The following is a 19,111-nucleotide window of genomic DNA, read 5'->3' on the forward strand; positions in this document are numbered from 1 at the left end:
TAACCGACTGCGCCACCCAGGTGCCCCTCAATGTTGAGTTTCAAGATCTGTTACTGGTGATTTCAACCGTGAGCACTATAGCTAAATTCAGCTTATGTTTAAAAACTCAAAACACCACAACCGGGATACTTACTTAGCTCATTTAAAAAAAAAAAAAAAAAAAAAGGCTGCTTTAGTCTTTCTTTTTGCTCCTCCGAAAATTTTTGAAAAAGTAAGCCAATCAGATGCTTATTTCATTCCTTATTCTTTCCTGTTTATTATTAAAAGTGTTTGAGGTGATGGAAATTTTCTCTGAGATTTGCTATGGCTGTCTAGAATCTTACATGTAGTGTTTAATTGGGAGTTAAAATTTCCCCAAGTGGCAACAATCGTTTTGTTTTCTGAGTTTATAATGAATTTCTAGCTTTATAGCACTGTATTGAAGAGTGTAACAGGGAGAAGGTTAAGCAATGGACTGAAAGGTAGCGGGTAGGTGCTAGAATGGAGAAAGACTAATAAAGCATACTAAAGAGTTTGAATTTTATCAGACAGAAAGAGAAAGTACCAGACTTCTACTTTTAAAATGTAATTTTAGGGGCGCCTCGGTGTCTCAGTTGGTTACGCGTCCATCTCTTGATTTCTTCAGGTCATGATCTCACAGTTTGAGTTCGAGCCCCACATCGGACTTCACGCCGACAGTGCAAAGCCTGCTTGGGATTCTAGGCGCCCCCCCCCCCCCCCCCCGCCCAAAATAGGTAAAATAAACTTAACACTGGCTAGAATGATCTGTTTTTTTAAGAATGGAGACAGCGGCAGGGGGTCAGGCTAGGAAGCTGCTGCAGGAGTTTAGGGGAGAGAGGATGGTGGTTTGGACTAGGATGATAAAAGAAAGGAAGGAGAAAAGTGAGGGTATTTAAGAAGTATATAGGAGATGAAAGGGGAGAGGGGAAAAAATCAACTTATTTCAACAGCTAGGTTTCTGTGGTTGCATCAAAATAATCATACCTTTAAGATTCTACCATCCTTAATGAAATGTTTAATGGATTCTAGATGACTGGCTATATTCTCTAAAACTTAACAATTTTGCCAGTACAAAATGTGGCAGCTAGAATGGTACAGAGCAAATAGTCTATGCTTTATCAATCCTTAATCATCTTCATATGATGCTCAAATTTTTAAAAAAAAATTTTTTTTTTCAATGTTTATTTATTTTTGGGACAGAGAGAGACAGAACATGAACGGGGGAGGGGCAGAGAGAGAGGGAGACACAGAATTGGAAACAGGCTCCAGGCTCTGAGTCATCAGCCCAGAGCCTGACGCGGGGCTCGAACTCCCGGACCGCGAGATCGTGACCTGGCTGAAGTCGGACGCTTAACCGACTGCGCCACCCAGGCGCCCCTGATGCTCAAATTTTTTAAGAGCCTTGTCTCCTAAGACATGGTTTCTCTCCCTGTTCACCTTCATGGCAGCTAAGTTTGATACTCTGTCTTGGTTCAAAAGCTTCTTTACCTTGAGGACAAGGTGCAGAGGCTGGCCTTCACATCCTGGTTTGAATTCTATTAGGACCGTGAGGAATGATTTTATAAAAGAATTTACAACGTTGGAAGTAGACAGGACCCGTGAAAGAACTCTGATAAAACCAAGGAAGGACAAGTCCAATATAATGAAGTCCAGACTAGAATCCTGATGTCCCTCCTTATTATCAGCATGGTTCATTTTTTTCCTTTTTTTTTTTTAATGTTTATTTTTGAGAAAGACACAGAATCTGAAGCAGGCTCCAGGCTCTGAGCTGTCAGCACAGAGCCTGATGCGGGGCTTGAACTCACGGGACTGCAAGATCATGACCTGAGCCAAAGTCGGATGCTTAACCGACTGAGCCACCCAGGCGCCCTATGGTTCATTTTCCACTAAATCATACTGCCTCTCAATTATCTGGTTGGTTTTTAAACATTTCAATAACTTTATATATTGCTCTTATAACACAAAATAAACTTCACTCTGAAGTTGTTCTTCTCTAGCCTGAAAGCAAAAAATGTACTGGCAATACAATGGTTTAAAAGGTACAATCGCTCCTTTAAGAAATACTTTTTTTTTTTTTTTTTTTTTTTTTTTTAATGTGCTAGGATAATGTTTCCTCAGATTTCATTTTCCAACTTAAAGAGGTTTCTGCTGTTTATTACTGGTAGAATTCCCACATTTGAAAAGTCATCTCTGTATTTTATGTCTGTATCCCAGCCTGGCTACTTATCAGCAGCATAACATAGGGCAAATACTTAGCCCTCTTGTGTCTGTTTACTCATTTGTAAGAGGTCTCTAGCATATAATAAGACTCAATCATGTTAACTATTAATTTTCTATCTAGACTCTTAGACTGTGAACCTTTCAAGTTTACCAGCAATTCTCTAGGACAACCAGATTTTTATGAGAATGGTAAATAGACAGACATGATAGAGAAACTGGTAAATATTATAAAAGAAATTGGGTAGAGGTACATTGTAGTTCTAGGTTTTAATAAACAATACACTATTCCATAAAAACAAAAATAAATTATGAAACAACAAAACTAAAAGACACTGTATGGACCCAGAGAAGATATTTGCAAATTACATATCTGATAAAGGGTTAGTATCCAAAATCTTTACCAAGCCATCTTGAAGTAATTTAGTTCAATTATATTTTTGATATTTTGATTATATATTATAATCAAATTATATATTTTGATACTAGAATTTTTACTCCTACTTTTCATACCAGTTTCGTATCTCAAACTATACCTCAAGGGTTGATGATATTTCCTGGAAAGGTCTAGCAAAGAAGGCCGTACCTTTACAAGTTGCTCCTGTTTACGTTCCAACTCCCGAATTTCTTGGTTGAGGATGACTGCAACATGCTGAGGTTGGCTCCGACATTTACCACAGATGCCATGCTGAGTCAGGCCATCACACACAGGACAGTGCAAAGTAGTGAAATACTGTGAAATAGTGCCTTTCCGCCCTTCAAGTTCGCTTCGAGAGGAGCTGGTGGCTTTCTGTATCTATGAAAACATTAATTCAGAAATAAGTTTTGGGGAAGTGGGGGGGGGGGGGTAGGTGATGGGGATTAAGGGCACACTTATCATGATGAGCACTGAGTAATGTATGGGATTGTTGAGTCACTATATTGTACACCTGAAATAAAAGAACACTGTATGTTAACTATAGTGGAATAAAAATTTAAAAAGTTAATGAAACTCTGATCCAGCTTCACAGTAGAGCCACTGCTCTCATGCTAACTGCAGGTTTACGAAGGCACTATTTCCTTCTTCCAACAAGTACTAAGTAGCTACTCAATGTCAGGTACTGTTCTAGATAATGGGGCTATAGAAATGGACAAAATCCTTTTTACAGAGCTTATGTGTTAATATCATCAGATATGATGTTTTTCTTTTTTTCTTTTGGGAAAAAAACAGTCTCCTGCCACTCAGTTTTTTGGTTGAGATACATAGATGTGTGAGATCATCCAGGGCACTGGAGACTGGAGAGGGCAATGGAAGAAATCCACATTGAGAGTGGATACTGTTTAAGGCTGCACAACTGGGCCATGGAAACAAGGCAAGAAAAGGGTTAAAAGTAACTTGGTAGGCAGTAGGGTGCAAAATTCAAGCAAAAGTAAACCTGGAGAATTTCAAATGTAATTAGGCTGTGTCACCTAAGCATTCTTCATTTGAAGTTAATACTGGTTTCAGAGACTTGACTTCTGGAACTGTTTTTACACTGAAATAACATTATCATGTGGTTATTATACCCTTGGTGTCTCCTCCTGTATCTTACAAATCACTCTTCATAGAGATTATTAGGTCAGTCTCTTAACAAATGCCATTGGTTTAACATTCTTCCTGCTGACGAAATGAAAATCAGTAACAGCGTTCCAGTGCAAAGCCAGGATACAGCATCACAGATGTTGGCCAGCACAGCTTCTCTGAAGCACAGCCTCAACCTCAGTATTAGTTTCCTTGAGGCCATATGTGCTTGCTGAGAAAGTAAAAGTAATTTGAAGATCAACTTTCACCAGTTTCCCTGAATACCATCAGTCTTTCACAGTCTGAGATAACAGCAAATGACTGAGCAGATCTAATTCTCAACAGCAGACTGAAACTGCTCCTCTCCTCGACTAATGTAGCGCAGATTATTACACAATCACCTATAGTTCCTTCAGGCTTCCAATGAGCTAACTAAGAAGAGTTCAAGCAAAACTCCCTTTGCTAAGATTCCACATTCCATGTTTTACTTTAGTATAATGCTATTTTAACATTACTTCTTTAGTTTGATTTCTTCAGCACTATGTCTAGACACTGTATTCTATATACTAAACACCCACTTTTAAGGAATTTTGGTTCTCCATTTATTTATTAGCTGGTTTATTAAGTATTTACTACTGACATAGTGGTGGGATTTATTTTAATATTCTACAATCTGGCTAGTCTGACAGAAACTGGGAAGGTGTTTGTAGAAAACTTAAAAGTTTTTTTTTTTTTTTTTTTTTAGGAAACCAGAAGAGTGTGGCACCTTTGTCAGTGTAGGATAATAGAGCATCCACGTTGCCTCTCAGCACAGAAATAAAATCTTTAGTTCTACTAGAAATTGCAAGTCACAGCACAGGTATATACTATTTAGTAGGCTTACCCTGGGTAATTCATGATACCAGCTGAAGACATCAATACCAATAAGTGAGAAGATTCTTGCCAGGGGTGGAAGGATCTGCTTGGTGATATAGTAAGTGGCATTCAGTCTCAGAGTCGGGTCCTGCAGCACTTCCACTGGGCGCTTCACCAACTGGATAAGTGGTATTCCAGGAGCCCCATAAATGATGACGTATGGCACTCGCTCTCCAACTCGAGGCTCAGAGCGCCGATCGTAAGTAAGCATTTTCCTATTTAAAACCACATAAATATTCACTCAAAGGCTGTTATGGAAGGCATCTTACTAGCAGATTAAGGGAGAGTGAAATAATTATGAAACCACGAGATTACAACTTCGAGTTACAACCTTCTTGAGAGCTATATACATTTGACTCAGCACCAAATGGATATAATGTTAAGAGTTTAAAACTTGATCTGTAAATCATTGCTGTGAAAAACAACATGAGTTGCCATATATCAACTAGCTTAAAATGTATTAATTTCTATCTCCTAAGAGTCAGAATGATCATAAATCTAACAGTGAAAGAGAAAATTTAGCTCGTTAGATGATCTGATTCTAGAATGATGCCATCTAAGTGCTTTGGTAGATCCCTATTAAGGACTACCTAGGGATTTTGATGTGGGAAAATGACAATTCAAGCTCTGTACAAGATTAAAATTTCACTGAATTTAGTTTCCCAAGAGAAGCCCAGAAAAGGAGTTCCTTCCTCCTCTTCAGAGCTTACAAAGTATGGGGGAGCATCTATTTACCATTAGTGAGGCTTCATTGGGGCAGGTGAAGAAACAATTATGTGCCTGTGGACTAGGTATCTTTTCATCTATTTCAAACCACTCAGCATCCTAGGACAACACTTGTTAGGTACAGAGTTGTGCTGTTGTATGCATCATTACTGCCCCCCCCCCCCCCACCTTTTAATGTTTGTTTGAGAGTGAGCGAGCATGAGCAGGGTATGGGTAGAGAGGGAAACAGAAAATCCGAAGTAGGTTCTGCACTGTCAGTGCAGAGCCCAACATGGGGCTTGAACCCATGAACTGTGAGATTATGACCTGAGCTAAGACAGATGCTCAACCAAATGAGCCACCCAGGTGCCCCCATCATTACCTTGTAAGTTCAAGGGCTGGCACACAAGCTCCAGGTTTGTAAGAGGAACTTCCTCTGTATTCCTTGGCAAAGATAAAATCTTGGATGCTGGCTTTTCCTTCTAGAAGCTTCATACACTGTCGCTGAACATACTGTTTAATTAAACTTATGTCTCTTGTTTCAAATAGCAGCTTTAGAGAACGCTCAAGTATCTTAAGGAAAAAAAAAAGGATACATTCATAAAGATAAAATATCCCCTAGTATATTTAATCACTGTTGCTATATTTTCTGGAAATATTTCTACTAGGAAATGACTGACATGCAGTGGATTTATGGAATGGATTGAATTTAATTAGTTCTGGGTGGAAGTTCTGTATTTTGTGAATACTGGAACCAATATATATTTACTCATTAAGTTTGCTAATTTAGCTTAAGCACAATTCTACCCTTGGAGAAAGAATGCAGTGGATTTCTCTTCCAGGGACTAGTATTAAATAATATCTCAACTTCACATAACATTACATATATAGCATAACATACTGACACACTGACAATAGTCCATCTATTACGCTTTTTATGCTCTTAAAAAACTCAGTGTGTAGAGTACTATTCCATTTATACCATTTATTTTTAGTCTGTTACAGAAGGAGTCTGGACCTGAGTAAATAAAAAATATAAAATACTATGGTTAAAATTACCGTGGTTGAGAAATTTAGGTAATTTATGGTACCATTGTTCAGAAATCTTTCTAACTTGTGTTAGTAACTCAGTTTATCTAGAATGGATTACTTATAAAATTTTTCCATTGCTAGTTTTCTTTATCCTGCTCCCTAGCTTTTGGGTGTTGTTATATGATAACATATCATCATCCAGGTGATAGGCAGGAAATTCTTGTCAAGTTCATGTGTTGTTTTTCAGTAATTGTGATAAAAGGTAAGGTGAGGGAGGAAGTCAGAAACTAAGGACTAAAATCAAATAAGTCGTTTTCATTAGAAATGAAATTCTCAAAATCATATAGTTCCTCCACTGATAGTTACATACAAAGAGACTAGGAGGACCACCTCATGTGTTTAAGCTAAAGAATCTGGTGAAAATCCTACTTATTTCTTAACGATGAACACAAGATAGATAAACCTTACCTTAGAAACAGCAGGGCAGGAATCTCTTCTGACGGTTTCTATTCCTTTTGCATCAAATACCGGGTCCTTTTGATCCAGTGTTTCATACATGTAACCCACATACCTCTTTTTTGTTTGTAAGACACAGGGCAAATATACCTGTGATGGATTAACAAAACGCCTCTAAATAACCATTTTTCCCTACCATGAATATCTTATTTTTATGTCTTTTTCTCTCTGTGCTAATAGCAGAGAGCTCAATGTGGGGCTTGAACTCATGATCCATGAGATCATGGCCTGAGGCAAAGTCAGATCCTTAACCAACTGAGCTACCCAGGCGCCCTTTTTCTCTCTTTAACCAAATTAATCAAAAATCAATTCCAAAAACCCCCATTAAATATGGCTCAGCACCAATGAAATTCATGATATAACATTTAAACATAAAGCACACAAAATTAGTTACTTGTCTTTATTTCCTTCCCACTCAACTCCTTTGTTTGCACTATCAAATTTTGTCCCTACTGCAACTGAGGCTACTCTCTCAAAAGTCTATTAAAAATTAAAAATCACTTTAAGTAACACTTATATATTTAAAAGTTATTAAGTACAACATTAAAAGTTATAAGAGACTATATAATGAAAAGTCCTCATCCCCTAGCCTCTACTGTCTTTGACCGAGAGATGCCTAGAGGCATCCTCTATTGATTTCCTGTATAGCCTTCCAGAGATATTTATACATATGAATGGTAGCTTAGTGTATACATCATTTTGTACTTTGCTTATTTTAATAATTTATCTTGGAGAATATTCAATCCTTGTACAGAAAGCTCCTTTTATTTTGTAGGTATAGTAGTCCATGACGGGAGGATATCACAATTTATGTAACCAGTTACCTACTGCTGTGGATCATTTAGGATGTTTCCAATCTTTTGTTATTACAAATAGTGTTCCAGTGAACAATCTTGCATGGATTAATCTACTAAATTCCCTGAAGTTGAATTCCTAGATTAAGGGTCCAATGGACCTACCAAACTGGTCCTTTCTTCTGTCCTCAAACATTATCAGTAATTATACTAAGTATAAAATGGTCTAAACATCCCAATTAAAAGGCAGAAGTGATCAGATTGGATCTGATCAAAAAATGAGACAAAGCAATAAACTACTAGAAATCCACTTCAAATACAAGGACATAAGAAGGTTAAAAATAAAAAATGGAAGATACACATGCTAACACTAACCAAAACAAGAGTGTTTTATCATCAGAAAAAAGTAGATTTCAAGACAAGTATTATCAAAGATAAAAATAACAATTTACCAAGAAGATACATAATCCTAAATGTGTATATACCTACAAAGAAAACTGCAAAATATCTGAAATAGAAACTGGCAGAACTAAAAGGAAGAAAAAGGCAAATCTATGATTATATTTGGAAACTTCAGCACCTCTCCCTTAGAAATTGACAGGAAATCATTAAGAATACAGAAGGCTTCAACAACATCACTATTACCTTACCTAACAACATCACTATTTATAGGACATTCCAAAAAGCTGGATACAGAAAGCTTTTAAGGTCACATGGGTATAATCACTAAGATAGACCACTGGCTGGGCCAAATGACAAATTTCAATAAACTTAATAAAAGCATTAAAATCATACGGAGTATCTTCTTTGACCACAATGGAATTAAATTAGAAATAATGGTATTATTTCTGGAATATCCTTAAATATTTGGAACTTAACACAAGTCTAAATGATGTATGGGTCTTTATCACTGAAACAAATGAATAATAATGGAAATACAAGATACCAAAAATTGAAGCTAAAGTATATTTATTTAAAAAAAAATTTTTTTAATGTTTACTTATTTTTGAGAGAGAGAGAGGCAGAGAGACAGATACAGAATCTGAAACAGGCTCCAGGCTCCGAGTTGTCAGCACAGAGCCTGACGCGGGGCTCGAACTCAAGGACTGCGAGATCATGACCTGAGCTGAAGTCGGACACTCAACCGACTGAGCCACCCAGGCACCCCAAAGCTAAAGTAGTATTTAGAGGGAAATTTATATCTTTAAACACTTACATTAAAAAATATTTGTTTAATATCAAAGATTCAAGCTTCTAAATTAAGAAGACAGGAAAAGAAAAGCAAACTAAACCCAAAGTAAGTATAAGGAAGGAAAGAATAAAGAGTGGAAATTGAAGAAATGGTTCTTCAAAAAGTTCAGTAAATGGATAAACCTTTAGGTAGATGATTGTGGGGAAAAAAACAAAAAAAATTATCAATACCAAAAGTGAAAGGAGGGAGATCACTAAGGATCTTACAGATATCAAAATGACATTAAGGAAGTATAATTCATGCCAACAAATCTGACAACCTAGGAGAAATGGACAAATTCGCTGACAACCACAAGTTATCAACACTGATATAAGAAAACCTGAGTATTTCAGTATTTATCAAGGATGTTTAATTTGTAATTAAAAATCTATGACCCACCCTTTCCCCCAATAAAATGTCAGGACTGGAGAGCTTCACTGATGAATTCTATCAACCACTTTTAAGAGAAATAATTGTACTAATCTTACTTTTTTTTTTTTCCAGAAAATAGAAATGGGAATATTGCCAACTCATTTTATGAAACCAGCCCCCCCCCCTTTTTTTTGTCCCAAAGCCAAAGACAATACAAGAAAAAAACTACAATATTCATCATGAAACTATACATCACAATTCTTAACTAATGTTTATTCTCTTTAAGAAGTTTTGCAGTTTTTTGCTTTTATGTTTCGGTCTGTGATCTATTTCAGGTAAGTTTTCGTGTCTGGTGCTATTTTCTAAGCAGGCCATACTCTTCATTTTTGCCAGATGGGTTGTGTCCATACTACCATACATGTACTTCATTCTTACTTTGTTTTCTAACTGTTCTCCCCATCTCTGCCCCAATCAGAATGCTCACTCTTCAGGGCAGATACCATATCTGAGTCCTCTTTGAATCTCTTCTATGACAATTCTTGCTTCATAGTAGGTACTTTTATCCTTTCCACACCCGTTTTCTTAAATCAACCATTTCTAATTCCTACGGATCCTTCTTTCTCAGTATCTCCTGAATTGCTCTTTATCTTCCCTAGTTCAGGTTATACAGGCTGCATCCTGTCCTGAGCTTCTCCCCTTCCCAAACCATCTTGTATACCACTGTGAGACTAATCCTCCCCAAACAGCTCTGATCATGTCATGTTCTTGTTTGATACACTTTTCTGAATCAGGTTTAAACATTTTAGCTTGGTATTCAAGACACTCTACAATCTGGTCTTAAGTTTATTTTCTAGAGTTCTCTCCCACTACTCTATATTCCCATATTATGCTTTTCCAACTCCCTATCCTCCTACACGCCATTTTCTTCTATGCAGAATGACTGCAGCCCCATGGCTGCCCATTGAAATTCTAACCATTTTCTGAGACACAGTGCAATATTACCTCCTCATGGAAGTACTCCTCCATGGAGTCTCCTCATCCAGCCCAAGATGACATAATACCTCCTTTTCTTTGTGCTCTTACAGTGTTTAGGGAGACTGCTCTCATGATTATCGGCTTAGTGGGACTGTGTGTTATGCTTCTTTGCATACCACACCTCTCCTAGTTTAGTAGCTTTTATATGGAAAGAACTAAATACATATATGATATGGAAGGTAAAGTGAAAAGAGTCTAATAAGGTCCTTATGGCAGACTGTACTGTCCAAATAAATAATATCTGCCATTCCACATGACCTTACAATGTGATTCTGACATTCTTCCCATTAAGAGATGGGAATCTATGCTCTCTCTTAAATCTAGACAGGCTATGATGTGGTGTGACTTTGAGACTAGGTCATAAAAAACAAAACTGCTTTTGTCTATTTTTCTTTGGGATGTTCATTCCTGGAACTCAGTGCCATCATGCTGTGAGGAAGAACAAATAATCCCAGGGAAAGGCCAAATGCAGGTGTTCCAGCTGACAGCCCCAGCTGATGTTCCCAACAGCAGCCAGCATCAACCCCCAGACAGCAGAGTGAGCAAGCTTCAAGTTGTATCACCTTCAGCCATTAAGTTTCCCAGCTAAGGATCTAGACACTGTGGAGCGGAGACATGCCATCCCTGCTGCACCTCTTCTGAATTCCTGACCCATAAAATCCGTAAGCATAATAAAAGAGTGGCTGTTTTACATCATTAAGTTTGGCTGGGGGGGGGGGGTGTCTGTTACACAGCAATAGTTAATTGGAACAAAGGGTTTTTTTTTTTTTTTTGAGAAAATTATACAAAACTCAGGGAAAATATTTTAAATACAACAATTTGTAGGCATTATACTGTTACTGATTCTGAAAATGTATTATGCAAGACCAAAATCTCCATAAGGTATGTGAATTTCATCTGTTATTTCCAGTATTAATTATATTTCTCTTACCTTTTCAAACTTCAATTTCACTGGTTTAGGATTGGTAGCAGTTACAGCTTCAGCAATTTCCTGACCAATCTTAAAAGACTGCTCCTTAGTAGCTCCTTTCAGTAGCACAAACATACTAAGAGGGTTAAAAACGAGATTGTTGTAACAAAAAAATTTCATCAAGAGTAACTTTACTTTCCTGGATAATACCCTAATACCAAAGAAAGCTTTTTTGCCCCTTTTCCTTATGAAGTTGCTTCCTGTTTAAGCTTTCTTGCTTTATCATACTACCCTTGTATTATTACAGATTTTAAAAACATCTAATATTTCTAGTTTAGCTTCACATAGACCAGCTCAGCTGTCAGAGATGCCAAGAAGGTCTTGGGTCATTCCTAGACAATAATGGCTTTATATGATGCACCATTACATCAGTCATAAAATAAAAGAAAATGTGATTATAAAGAAATGAAAAATTTACTTGTGATATGGGAGGAAATTTCCTTCCAGAACCACCCAACTTAAAAAAGACACACATATATTTTATAATATATGTTCACTGAAGAAAATGTCAGAAAACAGAAAGCACAAAGAAGAAAACAGCCACCTAATCTGACCATTCAGAAAATAGGCACTACAAACCTTTCTGTATATTTGTAAATCGCTTCTCCTTCGGGATCACAGATCAGATTGTTGGATAACTTTCTTCTTTCATTTGTTTAATTAATTCAATTAATTGTTAATATTTTCTCACACTGCTTAGTTCTTTTACATTATTTTAACAGTTGTACTGTATTTCAATGTATAGGTGTATCATAATTTAACCAAACCTCAATCACTGGAAATTTAGGTTACTTAAAATTTTTTTGCTAATATTTCACATATAATAATTTGGCACACCTCTGGTTGTATCCTTAGAACAAATTTCTATCAGTGAAATTTCTGGGTAAATGTATACTCCAAAAATATTTTTTGAAAGATACTGTCAAACTGAATTCCAGAAAGAAATTTCTGATGTACAATTCCACCAGCAGTATACGCAGGTCAAGACGGAAGGATTTCTGGGGTGCCTGAGTGGCTCAGCCAGTTAAATGTCTGACTTGGGCTCAGGTCATGATCTCAAGGCTTGTGGGTTTGAGCCCCATGTCGGGCTCTGTGCTGACAGCTCAGAACCTGGAGCCTGCTGGGATTCTGTGTCTCCTTCTCTCTCTCCGCCCCTCCCCTGCTCACATTGTCTGTGTGTGTCTCTCTCTCAAAAACAAACATTACATTTTTTTAAATTATGTGTTTTGTTAAAAATTATACCTCAATGAAGTTGATATCTTAAAAAATATTATTATAGGCTACATGTATGAGATTTTACCCAGTAGTTAGTGGGTTTGAGTCCATCTATGTTGCTTTGGCCAGTTTTATTTGGAGCTAAGCTTCAAGACTGCTGGCCAAGATTAATGGAAATTTTTGATCACTTAACAGAATGGAGGTGACTGTCCTACAAAAAAGAGAAAGACTGTTTTAAAATAAGTTTGTCTGTCACTGGTGCTTTTAATCTAGTTAAGTAACAATCATCTTTGGGTTGAGAGATCCAAGCACACATACAGAGTGTGATTTTCACATAGTAGGGCGTGAGTGGGGATATTAGAACAACCTAGAAAGCCTTTCTCAATTATACTCAGGTGAATTTTTCTAGAGATTCGGATTCTAGCTCCACACCACTCTTCTGCTGCCACTCTATATAAGAGCTATTAGCACTACTATAGAGAATTCCTATAACTGATGGGAGTAGGTCATATTCCACTAGGGTGTAGTAAATATGACTGAGAACCACTCTTCTATAAAATAACTGTTTAAACCACTTGTCCACTTTGTAATGTATATACACATTACAAACTTTGTATAAACCACATTACCACTTTGTAATGTATATAATGGTCATATCACTGTATTATATACCTGAAACAATACTGTATGTCAATTTTATTTTTTAAAGTTTATTTTTGAGAGAGCAAGAGTACATGAGTAGGAAAGGAGCAGAGAGAGGAAAAGAGAACCTCAAGTAGATTCTGCACTGTCAGTGTGTAGTATGACGTGGGGCTTGAGCCCAACATGGGCTTGAACTCATGAACCATGAGACCATGACCTGAGCTGTAATCAAGAGTCAGACACCTGGCGTGCCTGGGCGGCTCAGTCCGTTAAGCATCTGACTTTGGGTCAGGTCATGATCTCACGATTTGTGTGTTCAAGCCCTGCGTCAGGCTCTGTGCTGACAGCTCACAGCCTAGAGCCTGCTTCAGATTCTGTTTCCCTCTCTCTCTCTGCCCCTCCCCAACTTATGCTCCGTCTCTCAAAAATGAATAAATGTGGGGGGGGGGGAAAGGGTCAGATGCTTAACCAACTGAGCCACCCAAGCACTCCCAGTTATATTTTCATAAAAAATATCATTTAATTGAAAAAAGAAATAGTGTGTTTATTATACTTTCTAAATGGACAATAATGCATAACTGCTTTAGAGACAGAAACACCTTTCTGTAACAGTAATTTTGATGCTTTGGTAACTGATTGCCCTTAGCTAGTTCCCAAGATTCATAAAATCAGCAGCCTTGAAATCGGAGGGAGGCAATGATCATTCACCATCATCTATCAGATTTCCTTTATTCTGATCATGAGGCAACTGAGCCTCAGAGAGGCTAAAAGACTTGTTAATGGCCATGCACCGACTAGATGTATAGCTAGAAAGCAAATCCAGATCTCCTCACTCTCAGTTAAGAACTTTTTCACTTCACCAAGCATTATCTATTATCCCTAAAGCAGTATTTCTCAATCTTTTATCATTATTGTTCTCTCAAAAAAGTTAAAATTTATTTTTATTTAAAAAAATTTTTTTAACTTAAGATTTTTTTAATGTTTTATTTTTGAGAGAGAGAGCGAGTGAGCAGGAGAGGGGCAAAGAGAGAGGGAGACACAGAACTTGGAGCAGGCTCCAGGCTCTGCACTGTCAGCATAGAACCTGACATGGGGCTCAAACCCACAAACTATGAGATCACGACCTGAGCCAAAGTCAGATGCTTAACTGACTGAGCCACCCAGGTGCCCCAAAAGTAAATTTAATAAGAGAAAGTAATTATTAAGAAATAAAATATTGTTGGGTGGTTGAACTTTGTAGGGCCAAAAATCCATTGTACTATCTAAGTGGTTTTGCTCCCTGAGAACCAATTTGTACTGGGTTAGGGTGATACTGTTACCATTGATAATGCATGCTCAAGAATGAACTGCCCTCATACAGTATATTTCAATTATCATTTGTTGAATGAATTAGTGAATGGAGAGCAAAAGTTCTAATAATATTGCAAATTCTTTGATTGGAATCATAAAATACCTGTGAATTCTGATGTAATGAGACAGTACCAGCTAGGAATCAAAAAACACTGAGTACTAATTTATGTCTCCATTGCTGATTAGTCAGGTGATCTTAGACAAGTTTCTTATCTTAGGGAAATGTGCTTTTAAGCAGCACATAAGAATATGCTTCTAAGGGTTCCCTCCAGCAATGTGAAAACTGCTGACCTCAATAGCACCAAAGCTGTCTTTCAGTTCTGACATTCTGTGCGTCTGTTTTTTTGGTTTGAATTCTTAAAGATCTTATATACTAAACAAAGATAACTACAATGAGAACCATGCCAACTTCTGACTGTGTGTGTCATCAACCATGACATGTATGACCCTGAATTAAACTCAACAATTCAATGTTTAACTTTTTCCTCTTCCCTAAATTTTTTGCAAGGAGCTCTGCTAACAAGGTACAAAACCATGTTCTAGTAACTTTTATTTTGCTAGACTACTCAGCAGAAGTGGTTTTACAGAGCAGTGAAATACTAAAGTCAAGCTGAAGAGTCGCTTTTGATGGAGAACAGTAGACACTATGGATAGCTGGGGCCTGGATAACCTGAAAGTATACCCACCTGTTAGTAATGAAACAGCTGCTGTATGAAGCAAGTCTCATTCAGCATTAATATGATTATGCTGATTATACGTGCTTTAAAGAACTGGAGAAGATTAAGTGCTCTTCAAAGATTACCTAGAAGCTATTTTTAATGATTAGAAGCATTATGTCCTATAGCTTCATTGGGCTGTAAAGTCATCAGAGGTCCCTGAGGCAAGTGCTCTAAGCATGATCACACTGTGAATCTAAGCCTTCAATATGAAAAATATCAGACTCTAAGAAATCTGCATAATACTTATAATCTAGAAGAATTTATGAAGTCATACAAATAAGATGTTACATCAATAACTGGGCCCTAAAAAAATACCAAGGCAGGCAACCAAGCTGAGGTTATTAATTCAGGACCCAGAGGCAGTCCTATTCTTTGTCAGCCCATGGATGATGGACTTCAGGAAGTCTGTGAGCCCTCTGGAATCAAATGGAAAATTGTATCTACCTACATGTACTTTTTGTAGAAGGTCAAAAGTATTTTGGGCCAAGGAAGGTTAACCACTCATAGCTTTGGCAGATATCTTCCAAAGTTAAGATATGTATTTAAATTCACAGAGCTGAAGCTATATGAAGAATCATTTACATTAAGAGCTATTGTTTTTTAAAAAGACTAGACTAGACCCCTGTGTATACAGTTTTTTGCAGATCACTATCTACTTTGCTACCTGCAGGCATGCCATGGGAATCTCCATAAGTCTGTGGCTCAGGACACTTAAAATTTCTGTCTCTTAAGATCATATCTGGTAATTCAGGACTTGTGCTACTTCTGATCACAAGATCATAAGGACTGAGGAAGACTTAAGTAGAACTCTGTTTTTAGGAAGGATTACCCTTAAGCCATTTCAAACACTGAAATGAATATCTGAAGATATGCAAAAAGACAACTATAAAGTAGGAAGTTAATTACCTGTCAGTATCTCCATATACAACCCTGGCACCCCATTTCTTGGTATCATTCACCAGTTTAATAGCTCGTTCCAAGGTCTCTCTGGCTTTGTGAACAATACTATCACCAACCTGTTGGTACAAACACATTGGAAGTAATTTCTTAACACAGCTTAGTATATATCAGTAGACTTTAACATATAATACTTAATTTTCACTACTATTTCTAAATATGAAACAAGGAGAAAAGAACGTAAAAAAGAAAACAGTCATTAGTGTCATAGTTCTTTCTACAAGTACTCATGAAGAAAATGAGGTGAAGAATATAAAGAAAGGAATCAATCGATATATAGACTCACCTGTGAGTGTATCAATAAGTACAATGGATTATATTTTATACAAGGTATACAGTTACATCTGATTCCTGGAAGAATAAGTTTGGTTTATTCAAGGACTTTCATATATGTTGTTTTTTTTTTTTTTTCCAAAAAATGTTTATTTTTGAGGAGAGAGAGAGAGCACACAAACTAGTGAGGGAAGGGCAGAGAGAGAGGGAGGCAGGGGAACCAGGTAGGCTCTGCACTGTCAGCACAGAGCCAGACACAGGGCTCGAGCTCACAACCCATGAGATCATGACCTGAGCTGAGGTCAGACACCTCATCAACTGAACCACCCAGGTGCCCCTCATATATGCTTTTATAACCAATTCAGAAGGAAATTACACTGTGTATGTGTATGAGTATGTGTGTGTATATCTTTCAAAATTTTTCTATTGGAGTATTAGGATAATTTCTTTTAATATCATTAAAGTTAATGGTGAACTTCAATCCTAGTGATTGGCTATACATAATTTTTAGATAATACAGAATATAATGAAAAATGTATAATTCTATGATGGAAAATATAAGTGTTCAATTTAAATCAAGTACACAGATATGTCTAACAAGAATACTTTTTTTTTTTTTTTGAGTAATGTCTCCATCCAACATGGGACTTGAACTCGTGACCTCCAGATCAAGAGTTGCATGCTCTACCAACTGAGCCAACAAGGCTCTCCTAACAAGGACAGTTTCATTGGTGATTAGTGAGTTTAAACAAAGATCATGACATAATGACAAAACAAAAAAGATGATAGATCTTGACAAATACAACAAGCTGATTATATTTTATAGTTAAGTAAATTAAGGAGACCAGCATAGGACTATTGCTTGCTTTATATATATATTAAGTGATCGCTACATCCAACGTGGGGCTTGAACTCACAACCCCAAGATCAAGGGTCACATCCTCTACAGACTGAGCCAGCCAGGTGCCTCCATTCACTAAACTCATTAAAACTAAGAGCTGGGGAAAACTTCCATCTGGCATAAATGGAGCATTCCTTTTAAAATTTTAGAAGAATTATGCACTTTTTTTTTGTATTAAGAAGCCAACAACAGTTATAATGATCTTTCTCTTTTTACTGTAAAATTTGAATCACCTGAACTAAATGTAGGATTGAATAAGTGTTTAAAAGGCTCTTTATAGTTGCTTTACAAAGGAAATGTTAAATGAACAAAGGAATAGATTTAAACTGGTAGCAGAAACTTATTGGGTTTAAATTAAGAACCATGAATTCTATTGAGACCTTTAGTATATCAGAAAACCTTGAGAATGTAAACTATATATATCCTGACACATTAAAAAAAGTCATGTTATCTAATCGAAACTCATGTTTGAATAAAATGGTCAATTTGTCATCTGTTGCCACTTTCAAAACAAGATAAACTTTAAAAATATGTGATGGCAAATAGCTGGAAGGGTAAACCATCTAGTGTCAGAATCAAATATGCTTTTAAGCTACACACATATGAATAAATACACATACTGACCCTAAATGTCTGCCTCCTGTTACCTACTCTGGCCCATTTAAGTTACACCTGGAAGAACAGAACTCTTGTTCTTAAAGAGAACTCTTGCAGCTGTCCCGAAGACCTTGCATTGTGAAGGATTTAGTGGTGGGAGATGGAAGAAGGAAGGAGTGATAATTAAATTAAAAGTGATTCTGCTACTTTGTGCCATGGTTCCTAATTTGAACATTACTCCATTATAGGGCTAAGAGATTAGATTTAAAAAGAGGAAAGGAACTGGTTTTATAGTTTAGGCAATGGTTGGGATCCTGAAAAGTCATAATAAGAAAAATATTTAAGTACAAAATTTCTAAAAATAAGTACAGTGTTAGTAAGAATGAGGAATAAAGGGAACTCTCGTGCACCACTGGTGGGAGTGCAAATTGGTGCAGCTAACATGGAAAACAATACGGAAGTTCGTCAAAAAATTAAAAATAGAAATACCGTTATGATCCAGCAATTCCACTACTGGGTATATATCTGAAGGAAATGAAAACACGAACTGTAAAAGATATATACACCACTATGTTCACTGCAGCATTATTTACAATAGCTAAGACATGGAAGCAACCAAAGTGGCCACTGACAGATGAATGCACAAAGAAAATCATCTGGAATGATACAGGTTTGAATTGTATGGGTCCACTTATATGTGGATTTTTTCAATAAATACAGTATAGTATTGTAAATGTGTTTTCTCTTATGATTTTAGTAACATTTTCTTTTCTCTAACTTAATTGTGAGAATACAGCATATAATATACACAACATACAAAATATGTGTTAATTGTTCATGTTATCAGTAAGGCTACTAATCAATAGTAGACTATTTATAGTTAAGTTTTGGGGAGTCAAAAGTTATATGTGGATTTTCAACTCTGTGGGGAGAGTCAGTGCCCTTAATCCCTGCATTCTCCAAGTCTGTGGCTTGTCTTTTCACCCTTGACTGTCTTTTGCAGAGCTGAAAATTATTTTAATGAGGTCCAGCTTATCAATTCTTTCTTTCTTTTATAAATCATGCTTCTAGTGTTGCCAAGTAAAAAGCCATTACCAAATTCAAGGTCATCTAGATTTTTTCCTATGTTA

The 19,111-nt window shown here is 36.7% G+C and overlaps 1 protein-coding gene across 2 annotated transcripts in view; it reads right to left on the reverse strand.

The window, feature by feature from the left end:
- The window catches only part of REV3L (REV3 like, DNA directed polymerase zeta catalytic subunit), a 175,608-nt gene that overhangs the window by 2,431 nt on the left and 154,066 nt on the right, over positions 1-19,111 (reverse strand). For both annotated transcript variants that reach the window (XM_047858675.1, XM_047858676.1), the window contains exons 26-31: positions 16,160-16,269; positions 11,289-11,403; positions 6,878-7,015; positions 5,760-5,950; positions 4,641-4,887; positions 2,804-3,013 (exon numbers count right to left, since the gene is read on the reverse strand). In XM_047858675.1, coding sequence (XP_047714631.1) covers positions 2,804-3,013; positions 4,641-4,887; positions 5,760-5,950; positions 6,878-7,015; positions 11,289-11,403; positions 16,160-16,269 — 1,011 coding nt within the window. The remainder of the gene's footprint in view (positions 1-2,803; positions 3,014-4,640; positions 4,888-5,759; positions 5,951-6,877; positions 7,016-11,288; positions 11,404-16,159; positions 16,270-19,111) is intronic.

The sequence above is a fragment of the Prionailurus viverrinus genome, chromosome B2 (genome assembly GCF_022837055.1).
Source record: "Prionailurus viverrinus isolate Anna chromosome B2, UM_Priviv_1.0, whole genome shotgun sequence".
Taxonomy (NCBI): Eukaryota; Metazoa; Chordata; class Mammalia; order Carnivora; family Felidae; genus Prionailurus; species Prionailurus viverrinus.